The 23,324-nt window shown below is 44.5% G+C and overlaps 1 protein-coding gene across 2 annotated transcripts in view; it reads left to right on the top strand.

Moving 5' to 3' along the window:
* UFL1 (UFM1 specific ligase 1) overlaps positions 1-23,324 on the top strand; it is a 195,768-nt gene that overhangs the window by 60,365 nt on the left and 112,079 nt on the right. For both annotated transcript variants that reach the window (XM_029595397.1, XM_029595398.1), the window contains exons 7-9: positions 5,676-5,734; positions 15,931-16,077; positions 19,278-19,453. In XM_029595397.1, coding sequence (XP_029451257.1) covers positions 5,676-5,734; positions 15,931-16,077; positions 19,278-19,453 — 382 coding nt within the window. The remainder of the gene's footprint in view (positions 1-5,675; positions 5,735-15,930; positions 16,078-19,277; positions 19,454-23,324) is intronic.

The following is a 23,324-nucleotide window of genomic DNA, read 5'->3' as shown; positions in this document are numbered from 1 at the left end:
TGTGAGGCTCTTTTTGAACCACTAAAGTGAGCTATGGTTAAAGATTTGACTCTTCAAGTGGTTTTCTTGGTTACTATTTGTTCAGCCAGGAGAATTTTGGAGCTCCAGGCGCTATCGTGTTAGGATCCTTCCCTACATATGTCTGATTTACATAAGAACATAAGAAATTTCCATTCTGGGTCAGACCAAGGGTCCATCCAGCTCAGCATCCTGTTTCTTCCAACAGAGGCCAAACCAGGCCACAAGAACCTGGCACGTACCCAACCACCAAGAAGATCCCATTCTAATTAATTGTGATGTTTCTCAGTTAGTTATATTGGGACATTCTAATGTTAAAATATCCTACCAGGCAGTGGTGTCAGCCTGAGGCTCTGTGCCTAGAGGGTGCTATTGGATCTTCACATTAAAGGTAACATTCTTACTACTTAAGAAAGTATTTAACAAGATTTTAAGACAATCTGATCTTGACATGACGACAGACAAAAAAATTGGCCCATCTAGTCTGTATAGTTGAGATTCTTTCTCTGGGTAGATGAGTATGCAAATTTCCATACACAACCAACACAAGTATTCCGCTGCTCCTCCAGCAACTCATGTCTTCCAACTGTTGCGTTCGTGCCTGTTCTCGCCCTCACTCCACCCTCTCTACCTTTGTGGTGACTCCCTTCGGCTCTGACAAACAGATGCTGCTGTGGCTTCTCCTCGCCGCTTCTCCCCAGAATCCCCGGGCTGGCCTGATGCTGCGGATCCGCCATGTTCCTGGTGACGTAAGGGCGCGCGCGTTCCAGAGTTTGTACCGGCAAGGGCGCGAACCTCTGGAACGTCCCCTCGTAGTGACATCATCCACTTCCAACTTAAAAGGTCTTCGTTTGCTACTTCAAATCGAGTTAGCAAGGAGGAAACTTCTCTGCTGCTCTGCCTCCACAAACTTACCAAGGGGTACCCACTCCTCGGGGGCCCCGCGCTCTCTTCTTGATTTCAGACTGCTAAGACGGGATCCGGTACTCGCTTCTCAAGGGCCTACATCCCTGAATGCTCAGAAGACTCCTTACTGCCTGGAAGCGATCGCAGACGTGAACACTGAGTTCTATTACATATAGGAATCGGTACTCGCTCCATGAGGGCCTATGTTCCTAATCTCTGAAGACTCCCTTCTGTCTAATACATTATCACAGGTACGGAGATCGTGAGTTACTATTGCAGATAGGAACCGGTACTTGCTCCACGAGGGCCCATGTTCCTAAAACCCTTCACAGACTCTCTTCTATCTCAGAAGCTATCGCATATCTATATCTGGTGCATTACTATTACAGATTGCTAGCTCTTCCCCTTGAGGGAGCAGCATTGATCAGATTACTCACTCCTCCCCTCTGGAGGAGGTGATCCATAACAGGTTGCTAACTCCGCCCCTCTGGTGGCGTGATCAATAACACCAACTGACCACACAACTCCTCCCATCACTGTTTTCCACATCTGTTGTATGTCCAAAATCTGCCACAGTAGACCACTTCAAGTCTTACTTTTTTTCTCTTGAGTTTTATAAGGCCAATACTCTTACAAACAAAGGCCACTTCCATATCAAGTTTTTCATGATTCACACAGCCACCAAAATCAGTGAAGTGGTTGTCCAAGCCATCTTCCCTCCTCCCATCCAGCCTTCTTGGAAGCCTAATGCAGGTGCATTTCTGTTAGGGTTGAAATCTCTGCTCCATGCAAGCTACCTCAATGTTTCTCTACCATTGTGGGTAGATGAGTATACAAGATCCTGTACATAATTCTACCCAAACCCCTACCACAAAGCTTTGTAATCTAAACAGCTATCAAAACTAGAAACATCCAGCTTTCTAGATTCCCATTAACTTGCAGGAGACTAACTTGGTGTTTCTGGGGCATTGTAGCATGTTGGCACACCAAATGACCACATGACCTGCAATATCTCCACCCTAGAGAAAGTGAAGGGTAGGTGATTTAATACTGCAACTTCCTAACTCTTCTAAAACTATCATATAGTATGATAGCAGATAAAGGGCCATATGGCCTATCCAGTGTGCCTAGTTCCACACCTGGTTCTGTGCCATAGACCCCAGCCAATCTCTAGCTTTCCTCTCATGTCTTTTGCTACTATGGATCCTTGATGCTTATCCCTTATTTTGAATTCTGTTACTAATCATCTGGTTGAGATGATAGTGCAGGGAAGAGGAATTCAGTTTTGTAAGGAACTGGGGAAGGGGGAGACTTTTCCGAAAGAACGGGCTCCACCTTTACTAGAGTGGAACCAGGCTGCTGGCGCTGACTTTTAAAAAGGAGATAGAGCAGCTTTTAAACTAGAACAAGGGGGAAAGCCGACAGTCACTCGGCAGTGCTTGGTTCGGAAGAATGTATCTTTGAAGAATACTAATGAGCATCAAAATGGGCATCAAAATGGCAGATGAAATTTAATGTGGATAAGTGCAAGGTGATGCATATAGGGAAAAATAACCCATGCTATAGTTACACAATGTTAGGTTCCATATTAGGTGCTACAACCCAAGAAAGAGATCCAGGCGTCATAGTGGATAACACATTGAAATAGTCGGTTCAGTGTGCTGCGGCAGTCAAAAAAGCAAACAGAATGTTGGGAATTATTAGAAAGGGAATGGTGAATAGAATGGAAAATGTCATAATGCCTCTGTATCGCTCCATGGTGAGACCGCACCTTGAATACTGTGTACAATTCTGGTCGCCACATCTCAAAAAAGATATAATTGCGATGGAGAAGGTACAGAGAAGGGCTACCAAAATAAGGGGAATGGAACAGCTTCCCTATGAGGAAAGACTAAAGCGGTTAGGACTTTTCAGCTTGGAGAAGAGATGGCTAAGGGGGGATATGATAGAGGTGTTTAAAATCATGAGAGGTCTAGAATGGGTAGATGTGAATCGGTTATTTACTCTTTCAGATAATAGACTAGTTAGCATGTGGCACATTTAAAACTAATCGGAGAAAGTTCTTTTTCACTCAACGCACAATTAAACCCTGGAATTTGTTGCCAGAGGATGTGGTTGGTGCAGTTTGTATAGCTGTGTTTAAAAAAGGATTGGATAAGTTCTTGGAGGAGAAGTCCATTACCTGCTATTAATTAAGTTGACTTAGAAAATAGCCACTGCTATTACTAACAATGGTAACATAGAATAGACTTAGTTTTTGGGTACTTGCCAGGTTCTTATGGCCTGGATTGGCCACTGTTGGAAACAGGATGCTGGGCTTGATGGACCCTTGGTCTGACCCAGAATGGCATGTTCTTCCATCCCAGGAGTATGATCTGGGTACGTACAGGGAAAGAAAATTGGTTCTTACCTGCTAATTTTCGTTTCTGTATACGACTGATCAGTCCAGAGACCCACCCATTTACTGAGGGGAGAGTCCGCTTTTCATTACTGTTGCTTTGTATATAATGCGGAGTTGAGGTTTTCAATGCTGATTCGTTATGTTAAATTTGGGAAACGAGTTTTCCGTTGTCTTTTTGGGCAACTTCACCTTCTTCCGGCTTGTTGGGCGGGAGTGAGTTTGCTTAGAAGCTTGCTTAGAAATTTATGGTTGTTGCTGTCATCTTGACTTGGGTAACAGGTCAATACTGAGGGGACTGCAGGTGGCACACTGGGTTATGTACAGTGTCAGTGAAATTTTCTCTGTCTCCATCTGCTGGCAAGGAGGAGTCTGGACTGTTTTGTGGTACCACAGGAACGAAAATTAGCAGGTAAGAACCAGTTTTCCTTTTTTCTCTGAAAAGTGGAAATAGTAGCAGAATTCAAGCATGCGTAGGATAGACCTAAAGGGACCTTCTTGGTGAAGGGAGAAGCAGCAGGCTAAGTAAGATATGCTACAGCAGACTGGGTAGACCAAGTGATCCTTCTCTGCCAACATCGTCCATGTTTCTGTGAGAGAGGCTTGCCAGCCAGGAAAAAAATCTGAGCTGTTTCCCATTCTTGAATGGTGAGCCGTGGGTATTTATTTTGAGCCATGCATGTGCATTCCCAGTGTATGTGGTGGAATTCATGGCACTCTTGCTAAAATGTCTTCTAAGAGCACCAGAGAATTGTTAACAGCAGCTTGGTAACATCTTTCAGTAATACGTAGCACTGAATTCCTACGAAGCACTCGCTGTGGGAACATTTGAAGCAATGTCTATTGTTAGGAAAGTTAGAATTGTGTTTAAAAGGGGAAACACATGCATCCCAAAGGTCTTATCTTTATGCGGCAGCTTCCAGTGGCAGGCGGCTTTATGGATAAGGCTGGACTAGCAACAGGAATTACAAATGTAGGCACCATATCTCTGGTAATTTAATACCAGAACACACGATGACAGAGACAGATGAGCTAATTTACTTTAGCGTACAATAGCATTAATACGTGACAGTGAATGCTTGTTCTGACCTTACAGTGTGCTGTTGGAGCGTTTTAAAGCATACGGCTAAATGTCTGTTGACTCAAGCATGTGAGAAATGTTGCAGTGGCCAGTTAAAGCAGAGCCTGAAGTGTTTTAATAATCTGAAAGGGATCTTTTTCCTGATTTTATGGATTTAAGAGTAAGTAGTAAAAACTGGATGTCAATGTGCAAACTCTGTGGGTACCTTTTATCCATAGAGTTTGCACCATAATCAAAGCAAAAATACACAGCTACTTTTTTACTTTGATTATTGCCAGCCAAAACATTAACCAGACATTTTGCACCTCCTTTCTCTGTGGGTAGTTTTTCAGCACAAAATGATGTGCGCAGTTTTTTGAATAATCAAACCTACATCCATTGTTCTCTCTACCCTTGCTCTTCCCTCAGGAATGCCTCCAGTCTTTTGATAAAAGGATTGGGTAGTATTGGAAAAAAAAAAAGGCTTGGAATGTTGACTTCCCTGTTCCTTCCCAGGTTGCTCTGTCAATCTTGGGCCCCTTTGCTGGCCCAGGGCTGGGTGAGAGGTCTCCTCTGAGACTTGAACCAGTCAGTGCTGCTCATTGCCAACAAGGGAGTTGCCCTTTCCAGTATCAATATGCCTCCCTCCTTCCTCAGGCACATCATCTCTGCAGCACAACCACACCCTGGTAGTCCCAGTAGCCCGATGACAAGCCACTGTGCCCAATACCACTGGCTGTTGCAATACTGGTTATATAATGGAACAAATGTGTCAAATGGACCAGTGATTAAATATTGTAATTTTTGGTCTTAGTGGATCATATTTATATTGAAACCTGGGCACAGATGTTATCAAGGTTTGTAATCAAGAGACTTGTATATCCTGGATTGATTGATTATATATGTACACCATTACTTTCTCTGCATGAGATTCAGTTCAGTAAGCTACCTTTATTTGTGTTATTGTCTAAGTTTGTTTTATTTTATGAATGTTTTTTGTATGTCGCCTAGGCCTTTACTGTGTTACGTGACTAATACATTTTTAATAAATGTAAACATTACAAAGTACATTGCCATATACTGCAGGCAGAATTTAGCCTCTAGCCCAGGGACGTCTATCACTGTGCTTGTATCCTGTGTCAGTAACAGCTTTTATCTCTGTGTAGCAAAAGCCCTACTCTTATTGCTAAAAGTTTTTTGGTTCTGGTTCTTATGCCTTTGCACTAGTGTCCTGAGGGGTTAGGTTGCATTGTGTAGTATTTAAGTGCCTTTATTTTTTTCTTCTATTTGTAGGCCTACACCTGTAATCAACCTGATCACACAGTATGGGTTTCAGGAACAACTGCTTTACTGTAAGTTTTAGGAGTGCCTAGAATCACTGATTTGTGTCTCAGTAGGAATTATTTTTTTGTATTATAGGTAACTTTAACCTGAATATTGAAACACAAAAATCTAAATGTATTTTCTATCAATAAGCAGGCTGAATTAGTCATTACATGTGGGTGAAGTCATCCAGGGATACCAAATGGACTCATCTCTCCAAGATAGTAGAGCTTTGAGCTTTACTGAGTATGTTTCGGAATTCTCTCATGGATATTGCCTCATGAGCCTCTTCTGACATTTTTTGTCTGAGCTAAAGCATGGACAATGAACTCTGTCTTTCCTTATTTTCTCTGAAACTCTTAAATTTAAACATTTTTCTTTATTTCTTCATCTTTTGTTGCCTCGCTGCATCAGCAGCTCCACAAAAGCACTTTTAACTGCTACCTAAAAGAAAAAGTTACCATTCAGGTTTCCTTCTCCAGAGAGAAGCCTTGCCTCCTCGAGATGTCTCAGAAGAAAGAGCCAACCATCAGTGGTTTGTTACAGCAGTTACTACCCCAAACCAAACAAGCCTGATACTTCACTTTCAATGCATATCCAGTGCAGCTCTCTGCTTCAACGGCAGGGGTGAATGAAGAAAAGATGATTTTATATTCAGACAACAACCAACAAGAACTGAATTACACAGTCTGGGTAAACAAATAAGCATGGGTGTAGCTTGCTTGTTACAGCGGTTACTACCCCGAATCAATTAAGCCTGATACTTCACTTTCAGTACATATCCAGAGTAGCTCTCTGCTTCAACGGCAGGGGGGAATGAAGAAAGATGGATTTATATTCAAATAACAACCAACAAGTACTAAATTGCACAGGCTGGGTAAACAAATAAGTGTGGGAGTAGCTTGCTTATTGCGGTGGTTACTACCCCTAACCATTTAAGCTAGATACTTCACTTAGAAGCAGTTCCTGCACTGCTCTCTACATTAATGGCGGGGGTGGAAGGGAAACAGAACCAAAAGGTTACATTAATGGTGGGGGTGGATGGGAAATAGAACCAAAAGGTTACCAAATGCCAAGAGTAACAGATAAGTATGAGAGAGGAGAAAAAAGTGTGAAAGCTTGCTGGGCAGACTGGATGGGCCATTTGGTCTTCTTCTGCCGTCATTTTTATGTTTCTGTGTAATGCCGATTACTGGTGGACATGAGCTCTGCTACATTTGCCTGGGGCTGGAGCATGACGAGCAGAATTGTTAAGCCTGTGGACGGATGTCCCAGCGCTCAGAACATTACAAGATGCACCAAATTGAGAAGCTGCATAAATTTCTCAGGAGTTGCATCAGATCATCCTCCCACAGTGCATCACCTTGATCGATGCATGATGCACTGATAGATCTGATGCAAGATACATCGAAGTGCTTGACACACAGAGCATTGAAGCAATCAGAGCAAGAAACATTGAGGCGTTTGGTGCTGATGGATCACTTGATGTACACAGTTCACTCTGTAACAGCACATCCAAATTGAAGCATTGCACTGCAATGCCTCTGCATTCTGAAGCCTCAGCTTTTCAATTGCTCACTGCATCTGGATCGATGAACTTGGGCTCCGATAAAGAGGTGCACAGTGCAGCGATATTGCAGCTAGCACTTCCATCGATACAACATCATCATATTCCTTTTCATCCTACTATACTAGTCCAGCCATGACAAGTGGATTATCTCCCCTGTCATCAGATGGAGGCAGACTATACAGATTTCTACTATAACATCACAGCCACTACTTAAGAGGTAGTGCTAACAGCAGAGATCCAGTATTTTCTGCTCCAGCAGTTGATAGGTCTAGATGGTGCAGCAGCTCGACTTTGGATTAGAGATCAGACCCTTGGCTGGGCCAATGACTTAGGCCAGCTGTGCGAGCCCTTTGCACTCCCAGCCCCTAAGGGGGTGGTTGGTTCATTGGGTTACAGAAATAGTGCATCTTCAAAAAAGAAAGAGAAAAAGCAATGGGCTGTTTCAGCTAAGTTAACTTTATTTTTCTGTTGGTATTCTGAGAGGAGGTTTTTCTGGATCTCTTTCCTCCTGGTTGTTGCTCTCCTTGTTCTGGTTGGGGTCCCCCCCCCCCCCCCACCCACCCACCGCCTTTCCTCCTCCTCCTTCCTTATTCCTCCCTCTTGTTCTTGCTTTATTAGGCAAAAGTAAAAAGAATGATAAGAGGAGCAGGAGGGGAAGCCAAGCCTGGTAGGAGCAGCGGCAGTTAAGGGCAGCAGCAGAAAACAGGTGGAATAGCGATAGGAGGGACACTCATTTTCCTGCACTGTCGTAAAGAGCGAGAGTTCTCGGTGCAGAGAGTAGAATGGAAAAGGCCAACTGAGGTTCGCAGCACTGTGTGAGGCCTGCGGTGTTCTTCGCATAACTGCGGTGAAGGGCCCAGTGTCTTTTGTGTGTGTGCACAGGAGAGGCTTCTGAAATGTGTTCTCTGACAGGCTTGGCTCTCATCTCACCGCCTAATACTTTTTTTTGGCATGCAGTGCTCCAAGGGCAGTGACACGCAGTCTACCATGCAGACCTCAGAGACTGTGGATATCTTGATTTCTCCTGCGTGATTGGGTTCTGGATCCTGGAAGATGCTAAAGAGGGGCAAGGACTTTGGGGCACCTTTTAATATTGATCTTGGCTCTAACCCCAGAGGGACCTGTGACAGTGAAAACACCATTAGGGGCCCTGGGGTGATTTCTCTCCTGGCTTTTTTCACTTTTTACATCAGGCCTTTTGCACTTTCACAAGACTAGGGAAGTGCACACGGGGAGTTACCTCTGTTGCTCTACAGGGCCTTGCTTTGGTTCCTTCGCCACTGGCGCCATCGATTGAGGCGCCAGGGCCCTCATGGGGGACAACGGGGATACGGGCGACACTGGGGAATGCAGACAGTTTGGTGTCTTTTGAGGAGGAGGCTATCCTTCCTGGTCCAGTGATTTGTTTATTCCACCGGGATGAAATAGGTGGCCTGATCAAGCAGATGGTAGCATATCTCAGGCTGGAGAAGGCCATACCATAGGAGACCCCCATTGTGGGATTCCATCATTAAAGGGAAACGCAGAACTATCACTGTCTTCTCCACCCAGAGGTGGAGGAAATAATGTTAGCAGAATAGGTGTCCCCAGAGACAGGACTGAAGGAGGTCAGTCTTCTACACTGCCTGTATCCCCTTCCACCTGCGGTGTTGCAGAAGTTTTTCCAGGTTTCAGTGGTCAGTGTGTTGGTCACAGTGATGACCAGGCGCACTACTATTCCGGTGGGTGGGTGGGTGGGGGGGGGCACGCGCGCCCTCGCTCATGGACCTCCAAGACAGGAAGATGGAGCCGCCCCTTAGATGTTTGTTTGAGCTTTGGCCACTGCTATGCAGATCTCTATCTGCTAGGCCCTGGTGATCCGGGCACTCCTTTGCTGGATACAGTAACTTTACGAGCGTGAGGATGCCCAGTATGACTTGTTGCGGAGCTTCACCAGGTCGGTGGCCCTGTCAACTGGGGTGCATCATCTATAGTTGTGCAAAAGGGCAGCAGACTCCTGGTTCAAGACATGCCTGGAGAAGCTGCCCTTTAAGGGTCGGCTACTGTTTAGGGAGAATCTTGACCAGTTGGTTAAGAATCTCGGAGATCCCAAGCCCCAGTGTCTACTGGAGGATAAAGGCCAAGCCTTTTATAGTCCTGGTAGGAGTCACGGGCAGTTTTGAGCTTCGTGACAATATCGGCCTGATAGACAGTCGTTTGAGGCTGCTTCCACCACATATTTGAGCCTCAGAGAGCAGGGTCAGCCCTTTCATAGTTCCAGAAGGCAGAGAGGGGACTCCTTCCCTCATCCAGGGACGATAGAGCTTCTTCATGAGACTCCACAGGCTACCTCACTTTTGACACCGGTAGGAGGTCACCTACAGGAGCTGTACAAGGAGTAGACTCATATAACAGCAGATTGGGGGATTCTGAGGATCATCCATCTCGGTTACAGCCTGGACCTACATTGTCCCATTTAGGATGCCTTCATGATTTCTCCCCGCATAACTACGGTCAAACAGCGGGCATTATGTGAGATACTTCTGAAGCTGCAACTTGTGCAAGCAGGTGGTGCTCGTGCCTTCATTGGAGTGGGGCCGAGGTGTTACTCCATTTACTTTGTGGTCCAGGATGGGTCTTTTCATCCTATTCTGGATCTCAAAGGCGTGAATCTCAGAGTCCCGTTTTTTCCACATGGAGACATTACGGTCTGTTCTGGTTATGGTTTGACAGGGGGAGTTCCTCTGCTCGTTGGATCTGTTGGAAGCCTACCTGCACATCTCAGTTCGGGGCAAGGATTAGAGATATCTCCGTTTGGGTGCTGCAGGAACATTTCCAGTTCCGAACCTTACTGATTGGTCTTGCAACCTTGCCATGGGTCTTCCTAAAGGTGATTGTGGTGGTAGTGGTGACAGTAAAGGAATTAGTACAGACTAGAGCACAAAAGGAAACAGGATGGCCCTGCGGTCCAAGGGAATTACCTGTATCTCAATGATTGGTTAATTCAAGCGCTGTCACATACACTGAGGTTGAATCATTGAGTGATTCAGCTTTAAGAAGTCTTGGGCTGAGTAATCAATTTTACAAAAAGTTCCCTACAGCCCATGCAGTGCCTGGAGTATTTTGGGATGCGGTTCAACATGCAAGTGTGCCAAGTGTTTCTAACGGATGAGCGGGTGTGCAAGATACTCCTGCAGGTGCAGGGGTTTCTGGTTTTACCCATCCCCACAGTGTGGGATTACCTTAAGGTCTTATACCTAATGGTGACGACTTTGGATTTGTGGCCATTCCAGGTATAGATTCTGACACGATGGTCCCCACAGACGCAGGACTACAGGATTCAGCTTCCACTGATTCATTTGGTGTGCCAGTCTCTGCTATGGTGGTGGTTCCCTCCAACTTGTTGAAGCCAGCCTAGCTGTGCCGGCATGGATCCTAGTCATTACAGTCGTGAGTCTCTCAGGTTGGTGGGCTTATTGTCAGTTCCAAGTGGCTCAGAGGAGTTGGTCCCTGGAGGAGGCCACGTGGTCCATCAATTGGCTGGAGACCAGGGCAATTCGACTAACCTGTATTCACTTCCTCCCATTGATTCGGGAAGGGCTGTTCAGGTCCTCTCCAACAATGCCACCATGGTGGCATATGTAAATCAGCAGGAAGGAACCAGGAGTTGTGGGGTCTCGCAGCTAAATCTGATGGCAACCTGGTGCAACACAAAGCTAGATAGTTTCTTCAGTTGGTGACGGGGTGCGATGGGCTTGATGCCCTAGTACAGTCATGCATGTTTCCCCCCCCCCCCCCCCCCCTCCCCGGTGGGTGCTCATAGGCAGGCTTCTTTGATGGATGAAGTTGGAGTGCAACCATTTGATTCTGATCACAGTAGATTGGCCACACAAGCCTTGGTACATGGAGCTGCTTTGGCTCCAGGTGGCCCTGCCCTTACGGCTGTCAAGGGCGAGGAGCCTTCTGGTCTAGGGCCCCGTGGTCATGGAGGATCCGGCTCCATTCTCTCTTACGCCTTGGCTATTGAGCAGAGATGGTTTAATAAGAAGAGCATATTTTCCCATGGTGATCTCTATGCTATTGAAGTCCCGGAAATATTCTGCCTCTTTGGCTTACATCCGAGAATGGTGCTTGTCTGAAAAATTTGGTTGTGACAGGTCGGAGTCCTCTTGGTGTGGGCCACAGTTTTCTGCATCTTGGCCTTCCTTCAGGGCAGTCTTGACAATGGATTAGCTTTGAATTTCTTAAAGGTGCAGGTGAAGGCTATTGCATGTTATCGAGGGTTCCTCTAATGCCACTCACCGGGATGTATCCCATTTCCTAAAGGGGATGAAGATGCTGCGTCCACCTTTCTGGCTCATTGTACTCCCTTGGGAAATTAATCTGGCTCTGAGAACTCTCACAGGAGCCCCTTTTGAGCCGTTAAGCAGAGTTCTCCAAAAGATTTGTTGTTACAGATGGTCTTGATGGTGATTTGTTCTGCGCAATGTGTCTCAGAGCTTCAGGCCTTATCTTGTCGGGATTCTTTCCTAGTGATTTCATCAGGCGCAGTGGTTTTTCATCTAGTGCCATCCTTTCTTCTGAAGGTCAGTTCAGCCCTTCACATCAGTCAAGTGATTTCCCTCCCATCTTTTTCTCAGCAACAGTGTAGGTGCGAGTATTGGATGTGTGTCTGTCTCCATCTGCTGGTAAGGGGAGATAACCCACTTGTCATGGCTGGACTGGTGTAGCAGGGCTAATGGAAAGGAAATTAACAGGTAAAAAAAAATGTCTCCTTTTTTCAGAATCCTCGATGGAGTCAGAGTATCCTTCTAAACATGACGAGTCTAAGTCTGCGAAGTACTCCAACATTCTATGCCATCCAAGTTGCCAATTCTAGTAGCTGCTGTACCATCATAGTTATATACAGCACATCTATATATAGATCTGAGGGAGAAGGCTGAGATTACCCCTGCCTCCTTTAATCACTAGAGCGTTTTCACCTCCTTGGCTATTTGCAGAAGAATACCATCTGGAGACACAAGATCCTGTATGTTCTGTGCTTCTGCTCACATTGGACTGTTCACAGAGCCCGTCCTTGTGTCATAAAATGATATACCACTGCCTACAGCAGGCCAAAGGCCTTATCTATTGGTGGATCAGATGACCCTTTCTGCAGTATCTAAGCAATCTGATTCACTCCAGCCTGTCCTTCAGAACCTAGCTGTGGCAATTTCACCCAGTGGAGTTCCTGTTTCGCTGCTAGGACTACATACGTCCTCGGAGCCCATTCTTCATCTCATTCCATTGTAGTGGAGTTATCCAGATTGTTATGTTCTTGGGTGAGTGATCTTGTGTCATTGGGTTTGGTTGAAGAGACACAACGAAAAGTAATGTGTGGCAAACAATATACTGATACTACAAGCATACCATCTGATCCTTTGCCTGAGTCACCTGATCATACTTTGCCTCCAGAAAATCTCTCATACTCAAAATTAATAGAAAAGATGGCATTTGCCCTGGTGTCCATATTCATAAAGACAGACTCCTGTTCTGAGCTACTGGGCTTATTGCAAATCCTTGATACTCCATCAGAGCCAGTGGCTGTACTTGTCCATGCGATTCTAAGTGCTCTACAGATGAGAATGTGGGAAATCAGTCATGCCAATGGTGAGAAAATTGGACCTGAAATACAGGGTTCAACATTCTCCAGGATTAGGTGTCATACAATTGCCTCACTGTTCAGTGGTGGTTGAATCTGCAATGAAGAAAGCAAAAAAGACATGGATTCACTCCAGTTCACTCCCTGGAAAAGACCACTGGTTTCTGGATCAGTTTGGTAAAAAAGGTGTTTCAAGCTTCCATGCTCACTGCAAGAATTAAGATTCATTATTTCTACATAGTACATTATATCCCTGACTGTCTGCGAAAGCTGAAGTCTTTCTTTCAGCCAGATGTGGATTTGGTGAACTTCCTCAGCCTTTTCTGGATGCGGAAAGAATTATTCGCAACCTTCTACATTCAGTTTTCAAAGCCTTCAATTTAAGTTCTAGAATCTCTGTGTCATCTACAGGCGCTTGTTGTATGGCTTGGTTAAGGGCCAGCAATAAATGAGAGAACATGCATGAGAAATTGGCGGATCTTCCCTATCTTGGGGATAACATGTTTGGTGAAAAACTTCAGGAGACTATGTGGCACAGATAAGATCCAAATGTAGCTGTGCAAGCCCTCTCGACAGGCCTCAACCAGCCAACCTTGCTGCAAAGCCCTTTCTAGCACTATAAGCAGCCTTATTTCCACATGTGCCCCTTTTGGATTTATCAGCAATACCGTCCGCAAACTCTTCCATCTCGGCGTCTGCAGCCTCTTTCCACAAGGCCTAGACAAAGGGAACACAGATAACAAAACTCAGCTCAACCACCCTAAACCTGTGCCCAGTTTTTGATCCTATCGTTCAGTCCACACTCCTAGGTTCTGATCAGGGGCAGAATCCAACATTTTCTGAACAGTTGGTTTCTTATTCATCAGTGATACTTGGATCCTTCAAATAGTGCACTCTGGGTACCATTGCATTTCTTTCGCTTACTTTTTCTTCCGCATTGTTCTCTGCTGTAGGATACGAGCGTTCTGGGGAGGATCTATTTATCTAGCTATTCAAGAATATTGAGCAGCATAGCTGTGGTGTTGAATATCTCCCCTCGAAGTTAGATTAGAATGCTCTTTTGAAATTCAAGCACCTTAAATCTGATATACCTTACCTTAGGCCTGATTCATTAAGGTATTTTCCCATAGATGTAGAATGTGAGAAAAGCCTTGTCGAATAAGGCAGCTAAAGACTTACGGACAGAGAATAACTATTTTAAATTTAGACATTTAGTTAATTAAATCCTGATGAATGAATATTTAGATAAATTGAATGACTGTGCTTTATTTTGATGAGGTTTTATGATGTAATATTGATTTATTTTATTTTGTGATGTAATATTTATTTTATTGTAATCTGCTTTGAACCATAAGGAAAATCGGTATAACAAAATAAATATTACCATTGCCATATTACCATTAGCCAGATAAGTCTTATCTGGCTAATTTAGCCATTCATCTTTGAATATCCACCCCTTAAAAACTTTGACCAATGTCTAGGTTTTCTAAAATGTTTCCAGCTCTGCCCCGATAAAAGTATGATGGTAGATGCTCAGTGCCCATGTTTGTGACCTCTTTTTCTTCTCCTAATTGGAAGCTGTTTATCAGTGAGAGACTACCCTCTTCCCATCTTAGACTGCCATTATCTACTCTGCATTTATGTCAGTTGTAACGCCAAAGGGTGTAACCAGTTAATAAAAGGCTCTGTCTGCTCCTGACAGATAGGAAAGAAATGAAAATTGTGTCACTAGACTTCGTTATCATCTTCCTCTTTGCTAGCAGTTCACTTTGTCATCCATTATTGGTCTTGGAGACGTGATAAAATGAAGACCACCTGCAATTTGTGCGGGTAGATTCTCAGGGGCAGCGCGTTTACACCTGTTCATATTACTCTGCACATCTGATATGTTCAGAACATTAGAAAGAATTTGCTGTGATAAGCAAAGATGTTTGGGGAAGGGTGGTGTATTAAGACCAAGGTTGATTTGGTATGGAATTAGGAGAGGAATTAATCCATGCCAGCAGAGACCCCAGGCTGCAGCTGTGCAGTTACACTGTGCTCATATTCTTGGTTTTCAGGTGATGTGCACATTAACCTCTGATCAAAGGTTTCCATCTTGTGGTTGATTGTGACTCAGGTCTCATCAGTGCGGGATTCATGCACTTAGCTTTAATTTGTAATTTCTTTTATTCCTTAGTTATAGTTGACTGTGATTCCAGTTGGGAATGTTGCCATCACACACACTTTAAACTGAAGCATTTTCTGATTGCAGAGGATGAGCTTTCAGCAAAGATCCTGTTGATGTCTGCATTGGTCAGGAGTCTGCCCTTCTGCCATCAGGTTTCTATGTTCCAAGTCTGCCCTTCACTTTATTTCCTTTTAAAGATGTCTGTTTATTATTTTAATTATGTTATTTAAATGACTTATGTATGTTATATTGTAACCTGCCCCAAACAAATAAATAAATAGGAACATAGACCTTGATGGCAGATAAGGACTGCGAGGACCATCCAGTTCATTTTCTTGTGCCTGCTGTAGACCTCAGTAGATCTTTGACTTCATCTCTCAACATAGTACACATTATTTTGTAATTTTTTCTTTAATGTTTGAATACTGCACAAGTAGTCTGAAAAGGAAACAAAATTCTTTCTATTCTAGTTTAATGTGTTTGGATCAGTGAGCAGCAGAACTGGAATGTTCTAGCTGTACAGCTGCATCCCTGCAGAAATATAATTTATTTATTTATTTATTTAGGACTTTTATATACCGACATTCTTGTGAAAATTACATATCATATCGATTTACAGAAAAACACAAAGTTGCAACGAGCATTGCATAGAACAGGGTATCCTAGGTAGTAAAGGCTACCTAGAAAGTATGTTTTCTCTCTAAATGTTTGACTGTTGTAAGAAACCTCACCCCATGCTCCTCTGAGCAATGGTCTTATTAGTATTAGTGACAAATAGCAAGAACTCAAGAAACAGACCTTGATTACTGCCTCTGAAACCAGCATTTGTAATCATGATATCTTTCTGTTTTCTCTTTGGTGGCAGCTGTGCTGGAGGAGCTCGTTACCAGCGGCCGTTTGAAAGGCACCATAGTTGGTGGGAGGCAGGATAAAGCTGTGTTTGTTCCAGATATCTATTCCAGGACCCAGAGTAATTGGGTGGATGCCTTTTTCAAGCAGAATGGATACTTAGGTAACAAGGAATTTGTTGGGAGAATGAATGAAAAAGGTCTTTATGGAACTTATGGGATTGATGTGACTTGAGAAATCTTGCCAAGCGTGGAAAATAGAAACCTGATGGCAGAAGAAGAAGATTCAGTCTGCCTTGTCTTCCCATTCACACCAATTGCTCAGCTCTACAATTCCTCCCACTTCTTTAAAGATCCCCTGTGCTTGTCCTTTGCTTTCTTGAATTCAGATGCTGTCCTGGTCTCTACCACTGGAAGGTTGTTTCATGCATCCAAAAACCTCTCTGTAAAGAAATATTTCCGTAGATTATTCCTGAGTCTACCCCTTTCACCCTCGTTCCAGAGCCTCCTTTGCGTTGATATCATGGAGGTATTTTAATGTCTGTAACGAATCTCTCCTAATCCATGTTTCCTCAAGGTAAACATGTTTCAGTTTTTTGTCTGTCCCATATGCTTAGAATGATGACCATTGACATTTTAGTAGCCACCCTAGACCGACTCCATCCTGTTTATATCCTTTTGAAAGTGCGATCTCCAAATGAAGTCCCACCTCATCCTGTTTGACTATTCCACTCCATCTGCACAAGGAGGAAGAGGAATACTGTTGCCTTACCCATCTGTTTGGCCTCCTTGAGATCATCAGATATGATCACCTTAGGACCTGCTCTTGTTTTATGCTTAGAAGAATATCACCCCCCTATGCTGTACCACTCCCTTGGGTTTTTGCAGTCCAAATGCATGACTGCATTCTTTAGCATTAAATCTTAACTACCAGACTGAGATCAGTCATCAGGCTTCACTACTACCTTCTCATGGTTTCCACACCTTTCCTGGGTGCCTGCTCTGTTGCAGATTTTGATATCATTTACCAAAAGACAAACTTTTCCCGATAGTTCTTCTGCAATATCACTTAGAAAAAGGTTGAAAAGAATTGGTCCAAAGATTGATCCCTGCAGTACATCACTAGTAATGCCCCTTCCCTCAGAGTGAACTCTATTTACTGCTATCTTTTGTCACCTCTGACTCAACAGTTTCTAACTCAGTCACTTTAGAGTCACACCAAGGGTGCTCAAGTTATTTATAAGACACCTATGCAGAACCAAAATCCCAGCACGCTGCATCTACATCCAAGCACTTTCTCCTGATCCAACACTCTGGTTTCTCAATCAAAGAAATAGATCAGATTTGTCTACCAAGACCTACCTCTTGTAAAACCATGCTGCCTTGGATCTTATAATTCATTGAATTCCAGAAACTGCTGTTTTAGCAGCGATTCCATTAATTTACTCGCCACCCAGGTCAAACTGGACTCTAGTTCTCAACCTTCTCCTTACTTCCTCCTCTGTGATGAGGAACTACTTCTGACTGTAAAGGAGTACTGAAAAGCTCAGCTAGCAGAGCTGGCAGAACTTCTCTAAGTTCCCTTAATACCCTTGGATTTATCCTGTCCGGCCCCATTGCTTTATATACTTTTAGTTTCACTAGCTCCTCACAGTCTTCTGAAAAACATTTGAGATTTGTCTCACTTAGGGTCCTATTTGTGTTCATTTTCTAAGGGTGTACTCCTGGCCCTTCTTCAATGAGCACCATAGAAACCTAGAAATGATGGCAGAAAAAGACCAAATGGTCCATCCAGTCTGCCCAGCAAGTTTATGATAGTGTCTGCCCGCACCCCCATGCTTATTATTTTCCCCAAACAGAAATATTTCTTAAGCAATTCTGCTTTTTTTCTCGACAGCCTCTATATATCCCTCCTCTTCACTTCTGAGTCTCTCAATGCTAATTTTGCACTTCCTCCTTTCATGAACATATCTTTAAAAAAAAAAAAAAGCCTTGTCCTCATTTTTTACTGTATTAGTTATTTTTTCTTCCATCTCTTATCTTCATTCTTCTTTCTGCTTTTCCGGTTACTGTTGCCTGTCTTTCTGTGATCTCTTCTAGTTTATGAATGCTAACCTTTTTTCCTTGCTTTTTTAGTTGCCACTTTAGAAAAACCATAGCAGCCTCTTCTTCCTCTTGCCTTTTTATTTCCTAACAAAAAGGTTAGTTGCCTTTATAGTATCTCTGTTTAGATTTTCCCACTGCTCTTTTACTTCCCCTATATTTTCCCATCCAGCTAATGACTCCTGGAGGTGGTCCCCCATTTTAACTAAGCACCAGCCATATCAAATAGAGCCAGAGAGGCCCAGAAATGATTCACCTCATAAATTAATATCGATTGAGTTATCCCAGATTTCCAAATTATACAAACTTCTGAGCACTATCACTCATGATCATTATCTTAATTACAAATGTAGAGGTCCTATGTCAGATTTGTTCTATTTTAAATTGTTTGTTCTGCTTCCCTCAAAAAATATTCTAAGCAGATTTTAGTTTAAAAAATCTGACAGGTTTTGAGAAACATTTTGACAAACAAAAATTAGAACATCTGTAATAAAAATGAAAACATTACAAGGCCATACAGTGTAAACTTAAAAAGGCCTAGAAGATCCAACTGAAAAATAATTCTTCAGAAAGAATTTTCTTTGCTCCAACAAAGAAGACCCATACAGGTTAAATTATTCCATCTCTGCTCTATAATTTCACTTATAATTGCAGTTAACCTTTTCAGCCCTGCATGGATTCTGACATCCAGATCCCACCAAATGAAACGTTTCTGCTTTCTTCCCCCACCCAAACACCTATACACACAGTTTGGCTCTATGTTTGAGGCACCACTAGAAAGGACCAATCAGAGGTAAGGAAGTGGCCTCTTCCTGTCCTAGTATGGAGAACCTTTTCGAAGGGTCGAGGTGGGGATAAGGAGACTTTGCATTTTGGGGGTCCTTGGTAGGAGACTGAAAGACTTAACATTGAACTGGGGGGTCCTAGAAGAAGGAGGATTCAAGAGACTGCTTTTAGAGGGATGTTGGGGGGAATCAAGGGACTGCAGTTGGTGGGCGATCAGAATGTTTGGGGGAAACTTTACATTTAGGGATGTGTCAGAAGGGATCTAGAAACAACATTTGGGGGATCTGATTGGAGGTTAGGCGACTTTTAACATGAACACTAACAGCATTTAGTGTGTACATTATTTTAACATGCTTTAAATACATAGGCTCTATTATGACCTGTAAAAGGTATGCATTTGACCTGTAGGTGGTTTTAATGGAAGCATATGAGAGCACTGTATAAAACTAGTTTTGCTTCCGTCTCTCTATTGTAGAGTTTGATGCGCTAACCAGACTTGGCATCCCAGACCCTGTGGGATACATCAGGAAAAAGTACAAGACATACCAGCTCTTGTTTCTAAAGGCAGCATGTGTTGGTCAGGGCATTGTGGATCAGGTGGAGGCTTCAGTTGAGGAGGCCATCAGCTCTGGAACATGGGTAGATACACAGGTAAGATATGTGTTCCTCTTTGCAAATCAGTCTTATGTAGTTTTTGAAGCACCACCAATTTTTTTTTTTTTTTTTTTTGAGACGAAGATTTCTTTGGTTGGGCAATTTTTTGTGATGGGGACATTTTAATTCAGGTTTGGTTGTAATAGCTATTTTTCTGCAGTACAGCTTCATTGAAAATGCCAGAGGTCGGCATATAGGGGCTACCATTGTTTAACTTTTTGATTTTTCAGCTCCCTGAGCTGTTAGTTCATCATTTCCTTCTGTTGAACATAAACATGGTTTAAGCTCTGTAGAGCCGAAGAGCCAAAACAGAAGCACAAGAAGCTGTGAGAAAGTGACTGATCCCAGTGAGCTAATCATTACCTACATAAATGTGGTTGTGTTACTGGCTTACATCTGAAGCTCAATGCTTCTTTTGATGATGTGTTCTGTTTTAAAACAATACTACAACTTTTATACAGAGGCAGCAATATGTAGAATACAATGTTAAGCATCAGTTATAACTTAACTTCATGAAGTGATGTTGAGAATTTTGTTAAGCACCATCCAATAGGACACTGAAATACTGCTTGATCAAATCCAGGATTTCAATGGATGTTTCTGCACCTCTGATGAAATATATTTCCTGATCGTCTGTCAGAGAAGTGTACTGGAATTCTCCCACCTACCATCAGATGGGGGCAGAGTGTTTGACTTCCTTCTGTGATGTCATCTGTATATAGGCTGGCTCAGTAGGGAGACTGTCAGTAGTCTCTGCCTCCAGCAGATGGTAAGGGGCATCTGGAGACACTGGTCCAGCAGAAGAGAGAGAAAGAGGCTCCAGGGCAACGGCCTTCCCTAAGGTCATTCTTATTCATACCCCGGATCAGTCCAGACAAGTGGGTTTATTTATTTGAAATATTTATATACCACACCCTCCAAGGTTCGGGGCGGTTTACAATGAAAACATACATAAAGATAAAAATGAATAAAACTAACAACTGAATAATAGGGATGGGCTTCGGTTTTATCTGCCGGGTTGGGCTTAGGGTTTTCCAACGGGTCGTTTTTTTTTTCTTGGCAATTTTCTCCAAAACCCCCCCCCCCCCCCCCCGCTCCAACCTTTCAAATTTAGTTAATTACAACCCCCCACCCTTCCAACACCCCCAAAACTTGCCTAAAGTCCCTGGTGGTCCAGCGGGGTGTCCCGGGAGCGATCTCCCGCTCTCGGGCCGTCGGCTGCCAGCAAACAAAATGGCGCCGGTGGCCCTTTACCCTTACCATGTGACAGGGGCTACCGGTGCCATTGGTCAGCCCCTGAAACATGGAAGGAGCAATGGATGGCCTGCGCCATTTTCTAAGATGGCACCGGCCATCCATTGCTCCTGTCGTAGCCTGTTGCTTCCAGAGGTTTTGATAGCCAGGAGACTGTTGTTGCCAGCTGCTGCTCAGGGAAGTACCCTTTTTTTGTTCTTTGTTTATTAAGTTTAAAAAAAAAAAATTTAGGAAAGGGAAACTAGAGCAGGATTGTTTGTTCCTGTGAAGCTGGGTGATTCATTCTGAGGCCTGTGTCTGTCAGTGGGAGCTGTTTGGGCCTGCAAGAGGGAGAGCTGAAGGAGTCTGCTGCTCTTTCCTTTTTTCCCCGGCAGGGAAAGCTTGTGGAGCAGTCAGGCCAGGGTATGTGTCACTTCAGCCGCTGAGTCCTGCCGTGCATGGCTCAAGCCGATGTAGTTTGTGTATTTTCACTGGAGCAGTACGGCCTACTTCAGTGTCGGTGCACTTGGGCCACATTGTACTTCTTGTCGCGTGACAGATGGTGCCTAAGCCGTGCATGGCGGTTTACAGGACCTGCTCTGGTCGACTCATCTTAATTGCTGCTCCCTCTGCACAGGCTGTGCATCAGGAGCAGAGGGAACCTTTGTGGGCGACTTCAAGGAGAGGAGGGCCTCAATCATCGGGGGCCACGGGTTCTGTCATGACCAAGGGGATCGAGTCCTGGGGTCTTCACCCCACCAGGAGCCTGGAGATTCCCCTCTCCCTCTCTCCTGTGGTTTAGGGGGATGAGGAGACTCAGGAGGGAGGTGCAGGCTCTGATGGCAGTCTTCTCTCACATGGGGCCAAGGAACCAGAGGAGTTTTCTCCAGAGTTTGTCCTGCTATTACACAAAGCCTTCCTGGCGCGGAAGGGTGAAGGAGAGAAGAGGTCCAGAGAGAGACGGACTAGTGCCCCGTCTAAGAGGCCAAGGCTGGCATTGGCGGAAGGTTCAGGAGATCTGCTTACGCGCCTGGGCTTGCGACGTGTTGGTGCTGAGGTTGATCCCAGAGATTTATTTATTTATATTTATAACTTTTTTATATACCGGAGTTCAACTAACAAAGTTAATTATAAGATCTGAATGATTCTGTTGATATGCAGGATAATCCTGCCCCCCTCAGGGAGCAGACCCGGACATGTACCCAGATGGGGGTCAGGACCCTCATCCAGGCGATGACCCTAGAGTGGTCTGTCTGTTTAAAAAGGAGGAGCCCCGTCCCTTCATCCCTCTAGTGTTGGAGGAGTTGGGGTGAAGATGACTCAGGAAGAGTCCAACAATGAGGGAGTGAATCCGGTTCTGGATGGGCTGCATGGTCCTCCCAGTGCCTTCCCATTGCCTAAGAATATTCAGAAACTGATCAGCTGGGAGTGGGTTTTCCCAGAAGCAGACTTGAAGGTCGGTAGTGCTTTGGCGAAGCTGAGTCCTTGGAGAAAAACCTGGATTGCCTAAAGATTCCTAAGGTGGATGCTGTGGTCTCTGTGGCGGCCAAGAAGACTACGATCCCAGTAGTGGGTTCGGCTGCTCTGAAGGATGTTCAGGACCGCAAGCTAGAAATTCAGCTAAAGCACATGTTTTGAGGTGTCTGCCTTGAGCCTACTGGCCGCAGTGCATGGCAGCCTGATGCAGCATGCCTGTTTGTGCTGGGTTCAGAAAGCACAGGAGTAGGCTTCTACTGGGATGCTCAGTCCAGTGCATTCTGCATGCTTGGAGGCAGACGTGGCCTATGTGGCAGATGCTCTGATTTGTTGTGGGCATCCACCAGGAACATGGTCACGGTGGTGGCACGCAGGCTTTTGTGGTTGCGCAATTTGTTGGCTGACCTGTGGTCCAAATCTCAGCTGTGTAAACTGCCTTTTAAATGAAGGCTTCTGTTTGGCAAGGATTTGGATCAGCTGATGAAGTCTTTGCAGGAGTCCAAAGGGAACCGTTTACCAGAGGATAAGAGCAATAAGAAGGTTTTTTCTTCAGGTCCTGGTTTCAGGATTTGCGGAAATTTCATTTCGGCAAAGGGGCCTCTGGTTCAGGGGCAAAACAGTCGTCGGGACACCAGCAATCCTTTCGGGGGTTCCCGCAGGTCCTCTAGAGAGGGAGCTGGTCAAGGGACCGGAGCAGGAAAGTCTTCCCAATGATGCCAGGCTCGCCCACTGCTCGTAGGAGTTTCTCATGAGCCGCCAAGTGTAACACTACATGTTTCCACCCTGGCCGACAGTAGGCAGGGTGATCAGAAGAACCTAGTCATACTGGTAGCACCAGACTGGCAAAGGAGACCATGATATGTGGACCTGGTGAAAAGGAAGGTGGTAGAACCCATCAGATTTGTGACAGTCCCAGCACATCTCAAACAGGGACAGGTAGTTATGGAGAACCCACCAGGCTCTCGCGGCCTTGCTTTTCAGAGGAAAAGATTCAGGCATTCTCACAGGACAAGCAGGATGGTAATCCTCACAAATGGGTGACATCGAGGATGGAGCCCTGTACGGAAAACTTTTCTGTCAAAGTTTCAACAAGCTTTGACTGACACTAGCACACTGGGTGCACTGAGCATGCCCAGCCTGCAATTATCCCTGTGAGCCA

This window comes from Rhinatrema bivittatum, chromosome 3, assembly GCF_901001135.1.
Source record: "Rhinatrema bivittatum chromosome 3, aRhiBiv1.1, whole genome shotgun sequence".
Lineage (NCBI taxonomy): Eukaryota > Metazoa > Chordata > Amphibia > Gymnophiona > Rhinatrematidae > Rhinatrema > Rhinatrema bivittatum.
Note: the sequence above shows the minus strand (reverse complement) of the source record. Positions and strands in the feature narration are given on the sequence as shown.